Below are 23,710 nucleotides of genomic sequence, written 5' to 3' on the forward strand. Positions count from 1 at the left end.
TATGATTGAAACAAACAGAAAATATCTCCGCGGGCTTTGTCTGCGTCGTATCTATCATTATCATTAAAGAAATACTAAAGAGAGAAGAACTCTAAATCAGGCCGACTCAAATTGATACTTTACAAAAAAGAAAAACAGGGAGTATGCAGCTTGGATTGAAAAGATTAATATCTGCCTTGGAGAAACCGTACGATGTACATAAATTTCCGCCAGGTTGTTGTGATATCCTGAAATAAAAGTCTCTAAATTCCCAAATCTAAGCCGGTCATCTGGTTAAAAGTCCTTGTATTAACATAACAATAAAAAGAGTCTGCCAGAAGGCCGTAATCTTGTATGCATTTGCAAGCTTCTAATACAAGAGCTCTTGCGATCCGGTTTTTGTTGTAGGTGGCCCACATTCTCCTTGACTTGATGCAGGTGGTAAGCCTTCACCATCTGAAGTCCGCGGCTACTAAGTAGTGAGGCTAGATTCCATCATTAACACTCACCAGCGGGATATAGACCGTGCCCACCGAGAAAGTGCCAAGAGCCTGGCTAGTCCGGCAGCCCGCTCATTCCCCACTATGTTCCAATGACCAAAAACGCAGACGAGGGTGGCCTGAGAAAGCTGTCCAAACTGCTCAGTACATTTCTGCATTGCCCAACTAGTCTGGAGGATGTTGCCACTAAGAACAAGACCTTAATGGTCACTTTGCTATCGATTAGAATGACTATGTTACGCTTCTGTCTCAGATCATATCTCAGTCATTGACAGCCTTCCAGTATCACCAGTACTTCCGCATGGAATATCCTGGCTAATCCTGGAAGACCATACGATTCGGATACACAGTTTGGATCTCCACACCAACTTCACATACCATCTTTAATGTGCCAGAGAAAAATACAGTGTTATAACCTTTCAGTAGGACCTTGGTCTTCCACTTTTCCCTGGTTGGAAGTCCAGAACTAAGTTTCTCGTGCAGTTCAGCTTCCTTGTTGCATAGTACTTGAGGAATGCCTAGAGTTCCGAGGTACTTCGTAGTGCTTCTATGTCCAACATGCTGATTTATGTAATCTGATAGCACAGCGTATTTAATGTGGAGGTTTAGTGGGAGTAAGTGTAGGGGTACCGGTAATACCTGCACACCCAACTCTTTAAATCCGATTAAGATTCATCTAAAAGTACATGGGACATGGGCTGTGTACATCCAAAAAACTATCCTGGCCCACAAATCCCATTTGCTTGCAAAGCTCTCAACTGTGGTCAAATGGCTACCTTCCTGATCAGACGGGATTATCCTAGTTATTAACATAGATATTATCCAATGCGGAGGATACCCCTCCAATACAAAACTGATTAAGGCTTCTTTGATGGCGATGATACTGTGGCGGCACATTGAAGCAAAAACCATCGGCTGCATAGGCGGCGGTAAGAACACGACGAGACAACAAACCTATCGTGCCGCCTACCAAAAATTAAGTAAATCCATGTTCTGGACGCTCTAAAAGAGATTTCTCGGAAAAGGATCAACAGGTACAACGTGGACTGTAATGACAGCATGAAGAAGTATTGCAAATAATCCGACGAGGATTCACATCACCACTTGCATCTGAATCTGCAGAACATTAACTCAACCTCGCAGGAGGTGTACGTCATCACTAGTTGTCGTGAAGTTACCACTTCCTCTGGGTCGAAGCCTAGCTCACCTGAAAGAGCAGTAGACAAAAGTCCGTGTCTGTCGATAAATACTCCAAAAAGAAAGCTGCAGGGTTAAGGGTCGTCCGCCAATTGGACGCGGTTCGCCCTGTAGTGGCAATCTTCCTCTGCCGCGTGTTAAACAACGTCAATGGTCGGAACTATGTATACAATAACTCGCTGCAAGAGCTGGGGAAAAGTTTATGAAGTAGAAGGTTTCGCTCCGGTCTCCGCTTTGGTTGTTTTCTGTGTGGCTGCGGTGGTTTTTGTTACGTCAGGCGGCGGGATTTCACTCCTTTCTCCTTTTCTTTCTCCGCTTTGGTAGTCTGGTTCTGCTCCGGTGTTCCGCCTCCACTTCACTTACCAGCGCTGCATATTATGTCTCGTGAAGACAAAACCGCGAGAGGCGCGATCCCCCTGGCACAGCAGTCGCAGTTAGGTTGCCCCCTTTTAGCGGCGGAATCCAGCGGTGTGGTTCCGTCAATTGGAGGCGCAATTTTCACTCCGAGGCGTCACAACGGACGCCCCGCGTTTTGATCACGCACTTGTCGGTGCCGACGAAGAGACCATCGGGAAAGTTGTCGACGTGTTGGAGGAACAGCTCCTACAGCGGCTGTCAGTAACTGAGGAACCGAATTGAATCGAATCATTTTCTGAACGAGCTGACGCTGGGCGACTGTACCCCCAGCCAGCTGCTTCGGGAAATGCTCGGTTTAGAGCTTTTGAAGACGCTCTGCTTGCAGCGGCTTCCAGAGAGCATACGCGCTACCTTGACCTGCGCCGACTCGAGGTCAGTAAAGGTCCTGTCCCCCACGGCCGATAAAGTCCACGAGGTTCACCACCCCCCCCCCAGAAGAAAGTCTAGGAATTCTAGGGACGCACTTCGTTGGGTTGAAGATCTCAAGTGAAAGGTGACGACACTTACGAGCACGGTCTCCAAGCTGACGGCGACTATGGATCTTTTGCCTCCAGGAGGTAGATCTGGACCGCAGTCACCGTTAAAGTCTGCCTCCCGAAAAGGGCGTTCGGGTAGATGCACGCCACGACCCCCATCAGCCCAGACAATTTGCTGGTACCGCAGTAAATTCGAAACTCAGCGCCTAAAAGTACCACCGGATAAAATTTCAATACAGCAAAAAACTAGCTTCGCTACGTGCCTCCACGGTGGTTACCCGAAACGCATGTCATTTGACAATTTTTGACCATCTAAGCAGTCGTCGCTTTCAGGTCCACACGGGGGCTGAGATGTCGGTTCTCTCTGCACCTCATGCATCTACGTTAATACTGCAAAACATGGGTCTGGCTGTCGTGAACTCCTCTCCCTTCCGCTCTTATAGCAAGTGGACGTCTCGGATTGCGCCGAACGTTGCGAGTCGTTTCGGCGGATATTAGCATCCCTATTTTAGGCGCAGACTTCATGTGTCAGTATGAGGCTGTTAGGTGACTTGCAGAACAAAGCCTTAATAGACTAATAGAGTAACCTCTGTAAAGTCATCAGAAAAAATGTCCACCTGCGCAAACGACAGTTTTTCCATTGTTTTCGGGGACACTGCCGGTCATCGCCGAAAATATCGCCATATTACTACTGACAGTAGTTCCTCCAAACCGGTTAAACATGATGGGCAGCAGCACATCAATACTACCTTGCCCCCGATCTTCTCAAGGGTGCGCTTCCTATCACCTGAGAAGTTGCAAAAAAAGAGTCCGATGATGTCATGAAACAGGGTATTTGTAGACCTTGTAATAGCTGTTGGTCATCTCCACTCCATGTGGTCCCTAAGCGAAGTGTCGAATGGAGGCCTTGCGGAGATTACAGGCATCTGAATGCTCAGAGAACTCCCGACGACATACTATTCCACTCATCCATGATTTCACGCATTTGCTGAAAAACTACGGTGTTTTCACCACTTTGGATTCGGCCAAGGCGTATCACCAAATCCTTCTTACTCCCGAACACATACCGAAAGCGCTTTTGTGATGCTGCACTGACCTCTCAGTACTTCATCCGCTCTGTCCCACCAAACTTAAACTTCTACTTGTCTAAATGAATGATCTTTTGGTTGCTTCTTCTTCCGAATCTCAGCAATTTGAAACTCTCGAGAACAATTTTTAGCGCCTCCTTGAGGCCGGGCTCGTTCTAAACGTTGAAAATTCCTTAAGAAGCTGGAGAAATTTCTAGGCCACATGATACCCCTGATGGAATTCAACCAGACCCAGACAAAATTAAAGCAATCAAAAACTTTCATCTGCCAACCACGGCGAAGGATCTGCGAAGGTCTTTGGGCATGTTAAACTTCTACCGTCATTTCCCGCTCAAGGTCGCTTATCGCCAAGCAATCTTCAATTGAGGGTGTCCAGGCGTTTGAAATTGTCAAACAAGAGTTCGTTGATGCTACACTACTGGGATTTCCTTGGCTAGATGCATCCGTGTTTATCGATGCCACAGACATAGCTCTAAGTGCCGTTCTTCACCAGCGGGTGAAGCAAACCTGGCAACCATAACACAGCGCCTATAATGGTGAGCTGGTGGGTAAAGGTACATTTTGAGAATAGGAATAGCGATAGGTATAGAGGACTACTCTACCTCCTCTGGTCCTTATGGTTCAAATATTCCTCATCATTCTCAGAGAATTGCTGCTGAACTTTGGCTTTGGATTGTCGACCATCTAAAAAGCTAAAGGTTAACTTGCAGAGGTACGGGTGGAAATTGAGATGTTGCTGAGCTTATAGACTAATCCCCCGGTAGACTTTTCTTGTAATGTATATCTTGAAGGACGTCGCCAGGGAGGGAGATAAGGTTTCGATAGTTTAGGGTGATGGCTGGCACAAGCTCGTCGCATATTTACTGAATAGCCCCAGTGTACTGACAAACCGTGCTATCAATGGTATCATTTGCGCCTCCGTTGGTTTGAGGAAGCTAGATTTGGGATAGCTTGTGACTGGAGATCACGATTTTCCAGTTGAGCGCGGTTGTTTCTCAACGAGGGATATGATGATGGGAAGATTATTTAGTTCAAAGGACTGGTTGGAATTCGCATGAGCGAATGAGATGGATGGTCGAGTGAAAGATGGCGTTGAGATAACGCCAGGTTTGTTTGGTTGAATCGGGTTAGTCGGGAGTGGAATGGACCGTTTTTGGGCGTTCCTCCATGTCATAATTTTCGCGAATTTAGGGCACTTGCATTAGTTGCTTGCCCCGCAGTTCACGCACTTGGGACTTTCATTCGGGGTCTTGGGACAGTCATCTAGCCTGTGTGCGCTGTACCATTTGACGCCGCAATATTTGAGGTGATAGTTCGGCGCCGCATGGCCAACTCGCTAGCACTTTTTGCACTGCGGAATCTGTTGGTCGCCTTAGAGCTTGGTCTGCCGTATTTCGACTTTATGGTTGCCCTTAACGAAGCAATCGTCGCCTGCAGGCTGTGGATTAAGTCTTCTGTAGAGTTACTATTATCAAGAGCTTCCTCAAGCTCATTAAGGAGAGACTGGTGTCTCCTCATTTACAGGGTAGCCATGGCCTACCGCAGGATCCATGTCTTTTAACCCCTTTTTACGTATTCTTATGCGTTTCAGTGTAAAATACTACGTACCTCATGTATACCTTTTGGAGAACTTACCTGCTTTGCATCCTATTGTCCTGGCTCAAATAACAATGTAGCTTTTTTAAAAAGTTAGCCATAAAGAGTGTAGATTGTGTGCACTTGCAAGGAATTTCGAAACAACTTATTACATTATCATCTAGGTAAAAACCGTTTTATGTAATATTCCCAAAAAAAATTCAACAACAATATCAATTACATTTCCACTTGCAACAAAAAAGTCTCCAATTTAACAGTCAACGAATTCTTATTTAAAACAGAGACCATTTAACAGGTCCTTCCAACGAAACTGTAGACCTAAATTATGTAAGCATTTCCTTGTAATGTAACTCCGGGAGCAATTTCTTCCTCGATATAGCTGGGCGTTTCGTTGATGTTCCCAACTTCACTTAAGTTAGCTGTGGAAGCAGATCGTTTGTCGCTTGAAGTGCTTCCTTGTCGCTTGTGCGAAAAATTCTCGCTCCTTGACGACGGCATAGACGACTTTGGTTGGAAGTTCCTTCTTGGGGAAGATCTCGCGTTACTGTTGTATGCATTGTTCGTCATGTCATCCTTGGCGGCGTAGTTGGTCTTACGAAGCATCGCTTGGAAGTTGAAGGGTGGCTCGTCTCCATCATCAAAATTATGCTGCAAATGCAAAAGATTATGTTTAAGGCTAAGTTTCAGACATAGCACCCAACGAACAAGAAGGATCAGATACTCTGAACTAAAATGAATACAATCTATCTATGTTGATTAGGCACATTTCAGGACTCCAATATTTTACAAGAAACTCTGCCATAAAATCTAAACCACTCACATTAGGATTATCACGCCGAGCCATCATTTGCATTTCCCGAACCGGATTTTGTGGTCGATCGTTTTTCATCCAGGAGTTCTCATTGCGCATCCCCTTCATAGGGGGCGGTGTGGGTGCTGTACGTTTTTTCGACAGTGAATTTCTACGATGAGAATCAAAGTCATGGCTTACTTGCGAAGATGAACTAAAACGACGATTATCGTAGGCACCATAACTCTGTGTCGAAGAATTCACTCCCCGAAATTCACCGGGTATATAGCTTGAACGCCGACTTTCTGCCGGAACATAGCTTTGTCTGCGATTATCGTTCCATTGAGGGTGAAGATATGATGAATCAGGACCTCTTGAATATTCGTAGTTGGTTCTGTGGAGAATAAAAAGATGCATTAAAGTAATAAAAACTTGTTGTTTCTTTTTCGTTGGTGCGGATATTTATTCTTGCAAATACCGATATTTCGGGAACCACTTGTTCCCTTCATCAGTGCTAACAAGTTTGTTGTCTACAGATGAGTAAACTTGTTAGCACTGATGAAGGGAACAAGTGGTTTCCGAAATATCGGTATTTGCAAGAATAAATATCCACACCAACGGAAAAGAAACAACAAGTTTTTATTACTTTAATTAATTAATCGTTGGAAACACCGCATAATTTCACTCGGATAAAAAGATACGTCATTAATATACTTTGGTATGGTAGTGGATGAACTCCTGGACGTGTTAATAAATACGGAAATATAAGTCCAGGGTTACGCGGACGACATTGTTTTAATCTGTAGGGACTTCATATTTGCCCCCCTAAGTGATAAAATCCAAACTGGACTAAGGGTTACTAGAGCCTGGTAAAGGAAGGTGGGACTGCGGATCAACCCAAGCAAAACCACCATAGTACCATTCACTAAGAGGTGTAAGCTTAATCAACTGAGAACCATAACATTACATGATATGGAGGTGAAACGAGAAACAGAGGTCAAATATTTGGGAATTACGATAGACCAAAAATTACTCTGCAAGACACATGTCGGAAACAATTGTGGGAAAGTCACGACGGCTCTGATAACTTGTAGACCCATAATAGGAAAAAAATGGGGTTGCAGCCCGAAGATACTACTTTGGGTATATACTGCAATAGTAAGGCCAATGATTACCTATGGAGCGGTAATCTGGGCATAAAGAACCCAACTCAACACACAAGCCAGGGGATTACATAAGCTCCAAAGGCTGGCTTGCGTATGTATCAGTGGGGCAATGAGAACATGTCCCACGGCATCCTTGGAAGTCCTTCTGGGATTATCCTCTCTCCATCTGCACATACAGATGCAGGCAAGGAGGGCAATACTCAGGATGGCCGGTAGTATGAGTGTGACGGGGAGCTGCCTAAATCGAAGGAAGAATGATGTTGTTTATAGACGATGTCCTGAATTACTGATACCAAGGGATAACTTGACAACGAGGTTTCATTTCGATAAGAAATTTGAAACACATTGGAGTAACAAGGCAAAATGGGAGACTATGGCTGCGACATACGGCTTAAACTAGCAACTGATTACTTGGTACACTGACAGATCCCTCACAGCAGAGGGAGCGGGTGCCGGTGTCATACTCACCAAAAAGAACCTCCGAATCATAGTGGGAATTCTCACTGGTCATTGTCGGCTGAACTATCACCTAGGGAAGCTAGGGATATCTACGGACACTGACTGCAGGTTTTGTGAGGAGTATGACGAAACCTCTATATGTCCTGCGACAGTTCCCGGCACTTGTGCAAGGTAAGTCGACGCATCTGGGCACTTAATACCAGATGCAAAGCTGAAAGCCTGGAAGTAGGGAACATACTAAAGTTGCTGACGGTTATAGGCCTGCTTGAGATATTATGATCAAAAGGGGCACAATAGTTCTTTAAGGACGCGGTGCGACTTTCCCTTAACAGAATAATAATAATATATTTTTTTCTGTTCACTTTTCACTGAATGGAGCCAATTTTTAGGGCTACGGTAGAAACTTATGATAAACAGAAACAATGTTCACAACTGACTATGGTGACTTACATTCAGGAAATAGGAATAATTGACGGATTTAATATAATTGTCAATTATGGTTTTTCTTTCTTTTCTTATGGAGATAACTCATCTCAAACTCCTATTGGGTTACTTTTTGGGAATTCCGAACATAAGCATTACTTTCCCCTGAATAAACGGGGCTTCACTGAGCGACTACATACACTTGACTTCACTCTCAAGTTTTATTTGTTACATTCGTTTTCCCATAAAGACATTTTACTTCATTTCTATCATAGTCCCTTTCATATTCTTCCTTTCGTAGTATACGCAAGTCTTCATTCGGCTTTATATGCAAGGTCGAACCATTTATTTGCTTCTTTTCTTCTTAGCGCGAACTTTGGGTACGTACTTTTTTATATTAACCTAAGTCCTGAAAATACCGTGCCTCCTTTCCGAACTGCATGGGAAATAGGTAAACGCGTATCACAAGTACTTCCTCAATCAGCTCGATAATAGTCAACTTGGGTTTTCAATTCGAGCATTCCAAACCCTCAGGATAATACTGCCTTGCATAAAACTGTTTTATCTAGTACCACACCTGTCATTCATGTTAACCAGTAGATAAATGTCAGTGGTGTAAGTATTCGAACCCCCCTGGGTTGTACCAAGGCAGACAGGAAAGGGTCACGTAATCACGTAATGACGATCGCAACTTATAAACCTAACTGGCGGCAAAAACCAGATCCGACGGCAACAGCTAAAGTGTCAGATGCATCCAACACAATTAAAGTTGATGGAGAAGTTTTCCACCGCAACACCAATTTTGAAAACCAGCGGTACAAGCAGCGTAACAGAAAACTCCTCTTAACTTTGAAAGCTACATTATTTCAGGGCAGAAAGCTCTACTCTAAATCGGTTGGGGGATACCTTTAATAATAATCGTTGGCGCGACAATCCAAATTTTATCAGGGCCTTGAAGTGTGTTAGAACACTTCATTTATGACTGACAGGGTACACTACAGGATTATAGCACCCTATAGGGAACAATGTGGTCAGATATACGCTTACCCCAGTTTATTACCCTGATTTGACTCAGGTACTCATTCACATATCAAATCAAGATACATATCCCGCAGCCACCAGTGAGATTTGAAATGTGACCTTTTGCATGACAGCCCAGTACTCTAACCACTGAACTATGCGGACACCCGGATACATTTAAACCTTTTGCGGAAAAGATATCTTTAAACTATACCCAAACACTTTGCCAAGGACGTCACGAACGGAAGTCCAACTTCCACTTCTCCGCTAATGATATAGGCCTGGATCACTATCTCGTTGGCATAGTGCTCCGAGCTCAAAAAGCAACCCCGCCTGCAATCCCCTCAGACAACCAAGTGAGAGTGAATACTGAAGCCATCTACAACAAATACCTTCGTAGCACCGCAGCTAACAGATGTCCTGGAGATGAAAGATCAACAAATGATCTTCACAATCACCTGAGAGCGTTAACATTAATACGGCCATGAACGTATTTGGCCTCAGTCGCATGAAAGTCAGAACGGCTGGTTCAGCGATGAATGTAATAGTAGCATGGAGCGGAAGAATGCTGCATACCGGGTAATGTTGCAATCTGAAAGAATGCGGACACGCGCAGAGGCATATCATGAACTCAAACTCCGTCGAATGGAAAAGCAACTTCACAAACGGAGAAGGAAGCCTGGGAGAACCAACAGGTCTGTGAACTCAAGAAGCGCAGGGAGCAACCACACCAGGCACGAAAGTATTACCAATAAGTCAGCAGGTTATATACCTCGACCTTCATCCTGCCGAGACAAAGAGGAAAATCTGATTTCCGACAGAATGGGCACGATGGAGACGATGTACAAATGTTGCCACCACCAAGCATAGAAGAAACAGTTCGTGTTAACCATTGTCTTGAAAACTATAAGTCGCCAGAAGTCGATGTAATTGCAGCCGAATTGTTTAAATACGGAGGAGATCAAGTACAACAAGCGGTTCATCGATTGATGCTCAACGTGTGGGGCAGCAAATCAATGCCTGACGGCTGACAACGTGGCATTATCTGTCCCGTACATAAAATGGGGGATACCACTCAGTGCAGCAATTATTGAGGTATCACGTTGAGGGGTATTTTCTATAAGATATTCTCCGCTGTCCAGCTAAGCCGGATAGCCTCATACGCCCAGAACCTAATCGGCCCATACCAAAGAGTCTTCACTCCAGGCAAATCAGCAACCGATCAGATTTTCTCTTTGCGGCAATGAATGGAAAAACTGTTCGAATCACCGCAGACTGCATATGATAGCATAGCCAGGCTAACTATAAATGGCCATGTTAGAACTCCAATTCCCAACGAAATTGCTAGGACCGACTAGGCTGGTCGTGACCAAGGCGCCAGATCAGATAAAAGCAGCAGGATCACTCTCGGGACCATTCAACATCAACAACGGTCTAAGACAAAGAGATGCGTTATCATGCATCGTCTTCAAACTGACTCTGAAAAAAGTGATCCGTTAGATAAGAGATAGGAGACTACAGCTTTGAGCCTGTTGATAACTTTTTCTATCTAAGGTCGGAAATCACAACTAATAAGAGCTCTAATGATGAAATCTGTGCAAGGTCACATCATAGGGTCAAAGCTCTTACTATACAAGAAAATTATCTTGTGAGTTCTCCTGTATTCCTCAGAACTTGGGTTCTTAGTAAGAAAAATTGCGAACTGTTGGCCGCGTTCGAGAAAAGATTCCTCCGAAGAATTTTTGGCTCCCTACATGAGGATGGACGATTCCGTAGCCTACATAATGAAGAAATCTATGAGCGATACCACGACTGTCGGGTTGTGGATAAAATCCGACTCAATAGGTTGCGGTGGGCGGGTCACTTAATTTGTATGGATGAGGATGATCCAGCCCGGAAAGTCCCGGCGCAAAACCGGTATGTCTGGAGTTCCTTAATAAGGCCTAGACCGGATACCTGTTGTTGCATCGTTGATGATGGTGATGATGATTGTAATAGGATATACATATATAGGACAGACTAAATGCCTAATAACGACTAAATTCAACGAACACATCAAGGAAGCGGTAAGTAGAGTCCGGAAACAAAAGTCGCACATAAGATCATCGGTTGCACCGAACATAGTCGAAGAAAGTCATACAATTCAGCGGGGAAATCTTGAGCTCTTGCGTCATGCAAACCAAAGGGCAACCTTCCACCCTTGGAAAAGTTTAGAAATTTTGAGAGAAGACGGGACCCGATTATTAAACATGGATTCTGATAACTGCCCCTCGAAACTAATAAGACTCGCTGCGGTGATTAGCAGGTAATTTAAAAGTTATTAGGTAGGTAGGAGAAAAGGCATAAGGAAATCTAATAATGACAATTGTTTTTAGTAGCTTTGTACTAAAGAAGGGGATACGTCGCTCTCGAAATATTGTTATATAAATATACTTTCAAAACAAACAAAAAATATAGTTTGGGACAAGCTACTCCTTATTTATTATTTATAGGCTGGACTACAAGCAACAGACGAAAATCTAATCTCTTAATCACCTAGTAACCACTTTGGTCGCCCTGTCCCCAGGGCAGAGAAGAGGCATCGCCTGTTGAAGTGCCTGTGCCCTCGACGAAACCCTCGTCAATTTTTGACTATGTACTGCCAATTCAAGGGAACAACCTCGTTTAAAGTCCTCTTCGAGGAATTTTCAGGATCACTTTTTTAAGAGGATATCCTAAAGCTCACAGACGCTTGCGATCGACACAGTCAGGAAACCGTCAGCATAGATGTCACACAGGATGGCAAAAGCCTTAATCTAATCTGATGACATTTTTTCTATTTTAACGTACTACATTCTTTCCGAAATCCAACCTGTCGACCCTGGAAAATAGGTTGGAATATTTGTGACAGTCAAGAATATACCGCCAAAATCGGCACTCTGCTGTAATACAGTGGCCTGTCATTTAATAATTATCGTTGACGTGCTTAAAATGATGGTGCGATGGTTGAGTGAGTAAAACATCAGTCTCCCAATCTCGCTGCACTGGGTTCGAATCCCAGTCGCCATGGAGGGCCGTGTTCGTCTTGTGTTGCCTCGCTGCTGTGAGCTTATCACTTACATAGCGTTGATTTTGATGATAATGAAACTGAAGCACAATCTAACTGTGTGGATGCCCTATACTCCACCAAGGAGTGAACAGGAAACACTACTAGGTGTTTAAACAACCAATTTAGCTTCTTATTAGGGTTTTTTTTTCAATCTTTCTTTTTTTCAACATCAGTTCGATCACCAAGACCTTGTGTAGATGTCCCAGAAATGTGGTCAAACTCTTTCCTCCTCCGGAACCAAATGACAAACCCAGGCTTGATTCACTTCCCGTTCATACCGAAAACTGAAACAACTATTCTGCCGTCTCAGAGATAATAATGAACCGATTAAGAAATTAAGTCGACATCGTTAAGTTATGTTTTTACAATACACTCAGGGGAGTATTCTGCACCCGAAATTTCCACATAAATGTTAATCTTATAAATCATTATATACATTTTTTTTGGAATTTCTATACTCAACCCATTTTAAATAGACTCCGATTGCGGATCGCCGTATTCACTTGTACATTGAACCGGATAAAAAGCCAAAAAAGACCATAACAAGCACAAAAACAAATACAAACATCCATGAAGCAATTAGGATCCCAAACCCGGTCAGGAGATCGAGAGGCAGGCGTTCAACCAACTCGACAATCGACGTGTTATTTGGTCAGCTCTACTGGTTCAATTCTATCTATCCGATTATATTTTTCTTCAAATAATTATGGTTTCGTCAAAGTTATAAATGAAGGCTTCTCTTACCTTCTCATATTAGTTGGGTCCCTGCTGAACTGTTGCTCATACACAACATCAACTTCATCTCGTCTGTCCCAATTAGTTTGGCAAGCCTGCTCTCTTTTATAAGCATTATAGGTCATAAGATATTGAGTCAACGATGGTGGCGGCTGCAAGGGAGCATCCCATGTCTCCTGTTCTTCATCAACAGTAACACCGTAATTAGCAACTGGGCTGACTATATCACACATGTACGAAGTGTCATAATACGGAATGTCATCCATTTTGAATGGTATCTTCCGAAGTGGCATTGGCATTGCTCCGAATAAGGAGGGGTTGTTTTGTCTGGCATCAACTTTATCGATGTTAACTCCCCTTGCCGTCGCATGAAGTCCAGCAACCACTCGTTGATTGTATAAATGTACCTGAGGATGAGAGACGAAATTCAAAATTAATTCATTGCAAAAAGCAGTTAAGATCTCTCTCACCTGTTGGGATAAATTGACGAAATCCTGAAATCTCGCAGCCCGGTAATGCAGCAAAACTTGGAATAAAGACTTGGCTCTCCACCTCTGCACATATCGTTTCAAGAAGTCAGCAGTGCTTTGGTCAATTTGGCCGGTCTTCTCATTGAGCAGTGGACTGTAAGCTTTACGCGTCTGATACCCACGGAAAGCTACCAAAGAAAAGGGTAATATAAGTTTTCCATTTTTAAAACTAGGACATAATATTGTTTGACACAGTTCGCTTAATTTAATTAAAATTTCATTTATTCCTTGCCCCCAAAAATGGCCAATTGCAACCTAATCCCCTCTTAGAGTCATTTCAATGCTAACACCCGCAAGAGTGGACGTCAACCCTTCACGAAGGCGTCACCCCAGAGATTAAAGTCAACTTGTGCGGTAATAGGTGTTTGGAGTATCTAATCCAATAGTGATACTAGAACCGGACAAGGAGAGAACAGTAGGAGAAGAAGCGGAACTAATCCTATTACCGTGGAGGTGCGAAGATATCATATCGAGTATATGCACTTGTTATAATGAAATAGCTAAAAAGTTTTATTGAAGTTACGCTTTATTAAGATCAAATCTGGTGAGACAATTTTAGCTTCAACAAGAGTCGAACTATTGCGGCTTATTGATTGTCTGCAATTCAGTTTCTAAAAATATATATATATATATACGTTAACATATGTCCTTTCAAAAGGAAAATTGAGCTACTCTGATACTGCCTTTGCATTACAAATTATATGTGATAAAGATTAATCAAAATTTATGGTAATAGTATCTATTTTGGAACAGTAACTATCTTTTAAAATGAGAAAAGGTATTAGTTTTATATTTCGGGTATATAAAGATACAGCGATTCTATGACAGTTGTTCACATAATTTAAGGGCTCGAGTTTCAGTTTCCGCGAAAATGCAACATCTCATTGCTTTGAAGGTCGAGTATAGCTAAGATTATCGTGCGGAAGGAAGGAAGATATAAAAGTATTGTGGCAAAATATTGCTTTATTGAGACTGTTTTATTAATTCTCTAAAATAAGTTGAATATGCCCAGGGCTTAGGGATGGAAATTATTCCGCTATTTCAATAAAGTTCATATTGCGGGTTTCTGAAAAGATTGCAATCGCAGAGGAAATCACCTTTTCTCGTTTCGTCCTTCATCAGGTCTACTTCTGCAAGGAGACACTTTAAATGTGAAAATTGTCAGCCCCCTCTTATTTTGGAGGAAGAAATCTGAGACAGAAAAAATGTTTCAAGCAGCAAATAAAACAAGATGATTTAGATATGGTCGACATTGAGATTCATTAGCAGTAGCAACTAGCATGAGAGAAGCTTCCGAAGAAAACTGCCCACTCAAGACGCCTAAAAATTGTAAAACCCCTTTTGGGACTCGGATTTCGCTAAACAGAGGAGAAGGCTCCTTAATCGTGCTCTGAAGTGTGATTCAGACGCTAACTGGAATCGCTTTAAAAAGGCACAGAAGGCTCTAAAGAAGAACATAAGATCGGCTAAACGATCATCATGGAGACGCTTTTGCAACGAGACTAGCTCTCTTGAGGCAACCTTACAGCTCAACCGGATCCTTGTTAAAGAGCGTAGCGAGAAGCTGGGTTATTTACGTTTATAGAGCGGGAAGTACACAGAAAGCGGTGAAGAATCAGCAAACCATTTTCTTCCTAGGCCGCATCCAAAGTCTCATCTCGGACCTCACAGGTGCAGACAGCCCTCAACCCAGATACTGGGATCTGGCATGCAAAGTAGTAACACTGAAGCGAGTAAAACGAGTATTTAACTCGTTCCATAGATACAAGTCTGCGGGTCCGGATGGCATCATCCCTGCGTTAGTAATAGAGAAAATGGATGCCCTGGATCTACATATACAAAATATATATCCTGCATGTCTAGCACACGCTAATATTCCAATTAACTGGCGTGATGTGAAGGTTATATTTATTCCCAAACTAAAGAAACCCACCTACACAGACGCAAAAAGATTCCGACCGATCAGTTTACCATCCTTTCTACTAAAAGGACTAGAAAGACTAGTAGATCGGTTCATAAGCAATACACACCATAGGCAACACTCCTACGAGAAAGCCAAATCCACGGAGACAGCGCTCCATGAACTCGCAACAAAAGTTGAAAAGGCGATGTCCGAAAAAGAGTATGCCTTAGGAGCATTCATGGACATCAAAGGTGCCTTCAATTATGCCTCATCCGCGGCAAGACAGCATGGAATTGAACTGATGTTAATCAGTTGAATCCTTCACATGTTAGAGCAGAGAAAAATCCACATATTGGTTGGCCAGAAGTCTATTGCCGCAGAATGTCTTAGGAGCTATCCACAGGGAGGGGTTTTGTCTCCTCTATTATGGCTCCTGGTAATGGATACCCTCCTATGGCTCCTGGAGGACAAAAAGGTCTTCGCGCAAGCATTTGCGGACGATCTAGCCGTAATAATTATCGGGAAGTTTGTGGTCGCAGAATGTAAGCACTTGGATGCAACTCTTCATGAAATCCACAGTTGGTGCTCGACAATGGATTAATGCTGAACGCTAGGAAGACTGAACTAGTTATGTTCACTAGAAACGTCAGGTGGGGCAGCTATACGCTACCCACCTTAGCAGGGGCGGAAATCCTACTCGCACAAACAGTCAAGTAGTTAGCAGAACATTTCGACTCCAAGTTAATGTGGAAGCACAATATCCAGCAACTATATCAGAAATCCTGCAGATTGCTCTGATGCTGTAGGAATGCAATAGGAAAAACCAGGGGACTTTCACCAAAACACTTTCACTTGGAAGTAACGCTGCGAAACCAGCCAACGACGCATATAGACTCGACACCATTGGAGCGTGAAAAAGCGGCCAATCATGTGTCTATCTGGAAATTCCTTGACAAACATCCGGTACCTCTGATGCCGACTGATAATATGATTTGCAGATTCGTCTTTGAAAAGACATACACTGTCGTAATCACTAAAAGAGAAGAATGGTCGATAAATGGCCGTAAGTCTTTTCAGATTACAGACACATCTTGATGTGGGTGCCAGGGCACTCAAAGATCGCTGGTAATCAGAGGACTGACAGACTGGCTCCATATCCACAATGGTGGGGCCAGAACCAACTTTTGGAATCCCGCCTGCGAACATCGTAGGCGCAAAGCCATTGAACAGGCGTTTTACGGGGATAGTATAATAGGCCTAACAATGGCCTGAGTGCTCGGAGTTGCGACTCCCCCCAGTAAGCTGAACTAACTGTAGAAAATATAAATCGACGCTCAATCGTGTTTTCTGGAAGAAAATTGAGCAGCTCCTCGAAGTTTTCTAGGGAGCCAAAGTAGAAAGATTTTTAAAAATTATATTGGTTGTTCAATTCTCCAATCCTATCTCTAATCCGAAATTGTATGAACTTCTAAGAAATGAGCCCTCAAACAGAAAAGTCAGACTTGAGCCTCCACACAGTTCCAATATTTCCATGCAACTGTTTCTGGTGTAAATCTTTCGATTAAAGTCCTTAATGACAGTCACGAAGCGGAAGGTTAACGAAGGCAAACCGTTTTTTAAGATTCAGAAGGGGATAAAAGTCCTGCTTGATGAAGGGCACATAAATTTGGTGACAAATTAATCGAGAGGGAACAAGAAAGGAATACAACTCTCCTAACCCCGGAGTTTTATCAAGCGCCTGGGAATAGGATCTTTCTCCTCATGACCCTTGTTTCCAGTATACGTAAAAATTACTCTGGATTTCGACAAATACCGCTGAGAATGAAATTTGAAAGCAAGAATCCGAGTCGATACCATCGATGAAGAAGAACAAATAAAAGACAATTGGGTTCATTTCTACTGAATAAATTTCCAATGAGAAGAACGTCTCATTTAGGCAGATTGACTGAAGCCTGAAAATCTAAACCCTGGAAAACTTTGAGCGTCCCCTCCCGGCTCTCTCGTCAGGACTGTGGGTGCTGCAATAATAATGAAGAGAGTGCAGTACCGATATAAAGGGCTTATAAGTTGACCAATATTGAGCTTAGTCGCACCATGAACCCTGTTAGGCAGTTAGGGTCACTCGGTAGATTTTACGGTTATCATTACTTCGTTTAATGATACTCAAGAATTAAGGGCATAGCACTGAAAGAAAGAGGCATGACCTGAAATGGAATTTGAAGTTGTACGCAGCATCTCAAAAGGAACGGGTGCCTTACACAAAATCTCCGAGCGCGGGATACAATTATGCCGGCATCCTTATTATTCCGTGATATCTAATCTGAACCCTCGAAATTATAATTCCATTCTCCTCTCGGCAACCAGGAACTTGAAAATGGGCGACACTTATCTTGTTAACTTTAGAAAATATAAATTGGTAACATGTCATGTTCCGGAAAAAATCGAACAACTCCTCGAAAGGCAATGAAATATCAAACGAACTATTTAAGAGAAGTCCTATCAAGAGAAGTCCTATCAAGAGAGGGGAGAGTAGAAGGAAGGTATTTCCCTCCTTCCGAGACGTAGAGGCGATTAAAAGAACTATAACAAAATTAGATTGACTTTTCAATTTCGGAGAGGGAGCTCTTAACTGTCACCCCGACTGACATTTGCTCCCTAGGACCCAGTTTGAAACATAATGACAAAAGCGATCCCTGGCTGATATTGACTAGTAAGTTTAAGCAAAGCTGGTGCTGCTAAGTGTTATTATCCTCGGATTCTTGCTTTCGATTGATGTCAAGTTTCAAAAAAGCCCTGCAACATTTATGTAGTATTATGCCCTTGGTGAATCTTCTTAGCCTTTGTCGCATTCACAAGCAGATTCGCCTCGTCATGATCGGTTGCGCCATTTTGCTCTATCAAAAGCCTGATCATGTCAGCATACAGAGTTCTTCTCAGAACATAGGACTTTATAGGATAAACCTAATCTACATGCTCCCCGAGAATTTTTGGAAAGTCTTCGCTCCCGGAGGCCCTAGGATGAGTTTCTTGCAATCGTTCGCTCCAAGTAGGCTTGAAAATCCTAGTACTTTAGTAGCTCTTTGTATTTAGCAGAAGGAAAATTGCGACACAAGTTTCACATAACAGTCTCCAAGGTTCACAAAGCCACTGAAACCCCCGCTGCAATATTAGAAAGGGTATATAATTCTCAGTTATGATAGCATCTTCCGAAAAATTGGTACGTGATAGCCAACCAGGGTTCAGGGCTTGGCCAAATCAGATTCTCAAAATCCAACAACGAATCGCAGCTAACCATAAGGCATAGTCCTATCTAAATTAGGGCCCCAATCTAAATTAGGCCCGTCATATAAAGGAAGTACACCAAAATCAAATCAACAGATACACTTTTAGAGACAAAATACAAGAAATTGTCGGCTTCCGGCGAAAACCACGGAAAGGATATTAGGATTCAATCGAAGCAGATAGGAAAGTACCAATAAGGTTTTCAAGTTTAAGGGCACAGTCGTTACATACAGACTGCTAGGTTAAATTCATCCACGAAAAGAAGCTTGAGATTAAGGTTGAAAACAAGTTTATTAAGAGGACGTGTAAAAATATAGTCATGAGTCAGAAAGAGAGTAAAAATAATCCAATTGGACGACATAACACTACACGATACGACAATTTTGCTAACGCCCACTGGGGACGATACGACAGAATATTGCTGATAGTGTATTTGCAAAGTAAACATATTGAAAACACTATTATTACCTTATGTTTGACGTAGACAAATGTCTCCGGCTGTCTCAGACAACAGATACCAATGTCTCCATCAACCAAATATCTGTTCCAGACGAAACCTTTTCCTGCATCAGACAAATTTATGTGTCTGTCTCTGACGCAAACATTTGTCTCTCTGATGTCTGAAGCCTGCCTACATGTGTGTCTGTTGCCTGAGGCAGCTGGAGACATTTTCCTTCGCCAAACCTAAGTTAATAACAGTGTCTTCAATATGTTTACCTAGCAAATACACTAGGCAATATTCTGTCGTGTCGTGTCGTGCCCAGTAGGTGTTAGCAAAATTGTCGTATCGTGTGGTGTAATGTAGGTCCCAGTAGACTCTTTAAGGAGCACGCCCACTGGTTTTTTTTCACTCTCTGTGCCGTCTATTGATAAGCACAAATGCAGCCCCAAATCTAAACTTATAATAGGTCTAACTTGGGAAATGATTAACTTCCTCCACCTTATTTCCTTCCCGGACACTATGACAAAAGCGCCCCATGCTAGACTTTACCACAAATATGATCGAGAAAGATAACGCCTATTGCGATTCATCGATGCATCTCAGTTCAGGCATTGGGGCAAAGAACCAGCGTCCAAATTAGTACCCAGGTACTACTAAAGATGAATATAATTAATTCTGTCCCATCTTAAAAAATGATATCAGTTGACCCTCCTAACAACTTACGGTGGCTCAACATCAATTTGAGGTCCACGTTTACGCTATAGTTATATCTGGTCCAACGGGCGTTTACCACTCCCTTACTTTGCATACTTCATTTAGGTATATGTATTTCGAAATAACAAACCTCATCTTCTCTTGCATTCAAGCAATAATAATCTACCCTTCCCTACCCCCTAAAAACAGATAATGCTTCAGATCGATTACATATATAAATGCAATACATAACAAGTCACTTACAGAAAGGTATATTAAGAAGGCTTCATTTAATAGAGCTCTCAACCACAAGCTCTACCGCCCCCCAATTTTGGCTCAATAATCGATAAATAACAATAGGCAAAACCGAAGGATCCCGGGCAAGTAGTCCTTATTAAAGTTTGGCACAGTCACAAATATTGTTCTGGATGATAATACGAGTAATGAATCGTTATCATTTTTAAATTACATTTAAATTAACGTAAGCAGCATCTTAAAAATTAATATATAGATTGAATAATAAATTCGGATAATGACACCCTATCTCTCTTCGCCTAATAAGAATCTACTCTACAGTATCTTTTGATTCTTCAACCACCGGTTCTTTCGCCTCTTCAACTGTGGACTCTTGCGACTCCTCAATTGTAACATCTTTTGGTTCCTCAGCTGCAGAATCTTTAGATTCCTCAACCGGTAAATCTTTAGATTCCTCAACCGCAGAATCTTTCGACTCTTCAACCGTAGAATCTTTCGACTCTTCAACCGTAGAATCTTTCGACTCCTCAATTGCAGAATCTTTCGACTCCTCAACTGCAGAATCTTTCGACTCCTCAACTACAGGTTCTGCTGCTTCTTCAACTGTTGGTTCCTTCACTTCTTCAGTTGCCGAATCTTTCGGCTCTTCAACAGCAGAATCTTTAGATTCAGGTTTATTCGACTCCTCGACTACAGAATCTTTTGACTCTTCAGCAGCAGCTTCTCCCTCTTTTGGTGGACTTTCTCCTTCTGTCTCCCCCTCTTTAACATCGTTCTGTGGATTAGATTGCTCTGGTTCTTCATCACTAACAGCACCATGTGCATCACTTGTTTCAAAATACTCGACATCTGATACACCACCCTCTTCTTCCTCTTCGGGAACTTCTGTCGTACCTTTTTGAATTCTGATTGCTGCTTCATCTTCATCTACTGTAACGGCCGGTTGACTGGATTTGGCTGTAATTAGGAAAAAAGAAGAAAATCAAAATGAAAGAAATGAACTCAACTGAATAGTTAATATATTGAACCACCAACATTCACTATCTGGTCTCTCGATTATTCACAATTTTTATTACCTGTTTCTCACACACCATCTCAGATCTCAGTCAAGGAAGAATGGAAGGTTTATGGCTATTACACTATTAGTGAATGAAACAGGTTAAGGACCAGCTTACTGAGCGGATAAAACCATTATTTTTTCTGAAGGTAAGGCAACAATAAAAAGAACTAAAAGGATCTACGATAAGAAGCATCAAGAGCCTCCACGTTTCACGCGGGTTCCCAAAAGAAAATCCGAGGACGACATTGGTCGCAAAACGAATTTACACTATTGAATTTAAAGATACAGAGTGTGTTTTGGACACCAACGATGTTGTGTTTTGCGAATGTATAAGAAGAAAACGTTAACATATGTGAACCGCTTCCGTCAAGCTGCTACCAAGGCAGAGATGAGGCAGCATCTGATAAGTTGCTTTGCTCTGGTCTGGATGAAACCGTTCCTGATATTCGAACATTGGAAGGTAAGCTCTAAACAAGGGGTCGGTGGACTAAAAAACAGGGACTAAGTTGCTCTCCATTTAGTGCGGTCCAAAATCAGGACCCATAATCTTCAATCAAAAGAATCAGTAGTCCATCCTTTTGGAGGCAACCATTAGTCCATTCTCTTGAAGGTAAGTAGGTAGGTAGGCAGGTATCAGTGGCCGCTCCGAGGATCCCAATTAGGACTTTGGTGCGCCGTTTTGATGCTATAAACTCCTAAGACCGTAGCTGTTGTTATGGGAGCAGGGAGGCAGAGTCCAGCCGGCTCGGATCTTCAAAGCCAGCCAGTAGCATTCATGAAGGAAAGCAGCTCTCCCACCCTACAGCTAGAAATCTCTCTGTGGTCTCCAAAGAATGGTTTACCCAGTGTTCGCAGCCTGACTCTAGCCAGAGCCTTGCAATCGCAGAGAAAGTACATGAGGGTTTCCCTTCCTTCTCCGCAGCTTCGGCAAAGCGAGTTGTAGAGTATGCGGAGCCTAGCGGCATGGTACCCTATGGGCCAGTGCCCCGTGCAGACCGCCGTAATCTCTTGAAAGTATTCTCGAATTTAATAAAGACGTCAATCCTGTTAAGCTATTACTTGTGAATGTTGGGACTCAATATCTGCTAACTTTTTTCTTATATAAAATAAGATGAGCAACGCATACCTTTTGCTTCTTTTCCCTTTCGTTTCCGCAACAAATAAGACCGCATCATTGCTTGGACCTTGATGATTTTCTTCACTTGTATTTCATATAATCTTGAAAATAAATGGTATAATTATACACATATCCCTTATCTGAATAATATCTATTACCTTGCAAGATATTCATCATTGTAGTAACGCAAAAACACTTTAGATTTGCCGATTGCCCAACCTTCCATTTTCAGACGAATTAACATCAATCTGCAGTTATCCTTGGTAACATCTACAGTCTCATCAAAGTCAAAAGCTAAAAATTGATATCTGGAAGGAGCAGAAGATCAATTAATATAATATAATCTATTTCAATTGATCACATCAATTTCCACAAATATTTAGATAGTATCTACTCCAGTAGTTAGCATCAAAACCTGCTTTAACAAAATAGTAAAATATGACAGTTGGTACCAGCGATGGCATGGCATAGCATAGAACCAACAACAGGGACCTCCAGGAGCAAACAGGCAGGCGGACTGGCGCTTACCAGCATGGAAATCACTGTTTTGGAAATGAAACCATCCATGTCGGGGCTATTTCAAGAAACGAGGAAAAACAAGTATGCCAGTTGCCGAGAGCCAGCAAGGAAGTGGACCCCATCCATATTCTGAGCCAGAGAATAATAAGAGGGGAATAAAGGGCCGATACTGTCAACGAGTGAGCCGAAAAGAACCTCGCTAAATACGAAGCGATTTCAGAGGAAGATAATAACAAATTCTTAAGAACCAGCAGAAGGCCTTCAAGACCGAGCAGAGGAGCAAGGGGAGTAAAGTTTGCAAGGACTTGGACGCCAAACAACCTTTACAACATCAAAGCAACAACTGCCCGTTGACTTCACACTTCAGTGATGTAGCTAAAACTCACTTACAGGTGCCACCGGCGGATTGCAGCTCCGCAGGCGACAGACTGGCGCCGGAAGTATGGACCATGCTACTTATAGAGCGTCTCCTATACGGTAAACGAAAGTAAGAAGATGTATCCCCCGCTTTGATTCCTCCGAGACGTTATAGCATTCCTTCAGGAATGGAAGGTCAGCCGAACATTGGATTTGCCCAGTCTTAAGAAGCTGACCGGGGAAGTCTTCAACATTTGCTACAGACGCAAATACTGCCAACCATACAAGACTGCCTGAAAGCGTATCTAGTTCCTAGCGAATCTGCAAGGAAAGTAACATAGGAATCTTCGTGTTTCTTAGGAAGTCGGGAGGCTCCTGCATGGAATGTTGTGGTGAAACCCTAAAGCTTCAAGTCCATATGCACTCCCCAACTAGAGAGCATCCTACGATTCAAAATGTGGAGGGTATGTAACCCCAGCCGGTGTTATGTTTTAATTTCTTAAACCTTTTCGCAAGAAACACTGCGACTACACGTTGATTTGATAGATTGGGCCATGGCGTTTAGAGGATTACAGAAGCTAGATTTCGTTCAGACACGTACCATAAAGGACTTTCGAC

The 23,710-nt window shown here is 42.7% G+C and overlaps 1 protein-coding gene across 1 annotated transcript in view; it reads right to left on the minus strand.

The window, feature by feature from the left end:
• Positions 1 to 5,530: 5,530 nt before the first annotated feature.
• The window catches only part of LOC119647045 (neither inactivation nor afterpotential protein C), a 46,370-nt gene continuing 28,190 nt past the window's right edge, over positions 5,531 to 23,710 (minus strand). Inside the window, exons 12-18 of the mRNA XM_038047801.1 lie at positions 22,375 to 22,524; positions 22,226 to 22,317; positions 20,934 to 20,996; positions 13,405 to 13,592; positions 12,944 to 13,341; positions 6,074 to 6,437; positions 5,531 to 5,901 (exon numbers count right to left, since the gene is read on the minus strand). Coding sequence (XP_037903729.1) covers positions 5,572 to 5,901; positions 6,074 to 6,437; positions 12,944 to 13,341; positions 13,405 to 13,592; positions 20,934 to 20,996; positions 22,226 to 22,317; positions 22,375 to 22,524 — 1,585 coding nt within the window. The 3' untranslated portion in view covers positions 5,531 to 5,571. The remainder of the gene's footprint in view (positions 5,902 to 6,073; positions 6,438 to 12,943; positions 13,342 to 13,404; positions 13,593 to 20,933; positions 20,997 to 22,225; positions 22,318 to 22,374; positions 22,525 to 23,710) is intronic.

Source organism: Hermetia illucens, chromosome 1 (genome assembly GCF_905115235.1).
Source record: "Hermetia illucens chromosome 1, iHerIll2.2.curated.20191125, whole genome shotgun sequence".
NCBI classification, from domain to species: domain Eukaryota; kingdom Metazoa; phylum Arthropoda; class Insecta; order Diptera; family Stratiomyidae; genus Hermetia; species Hermetia illucens.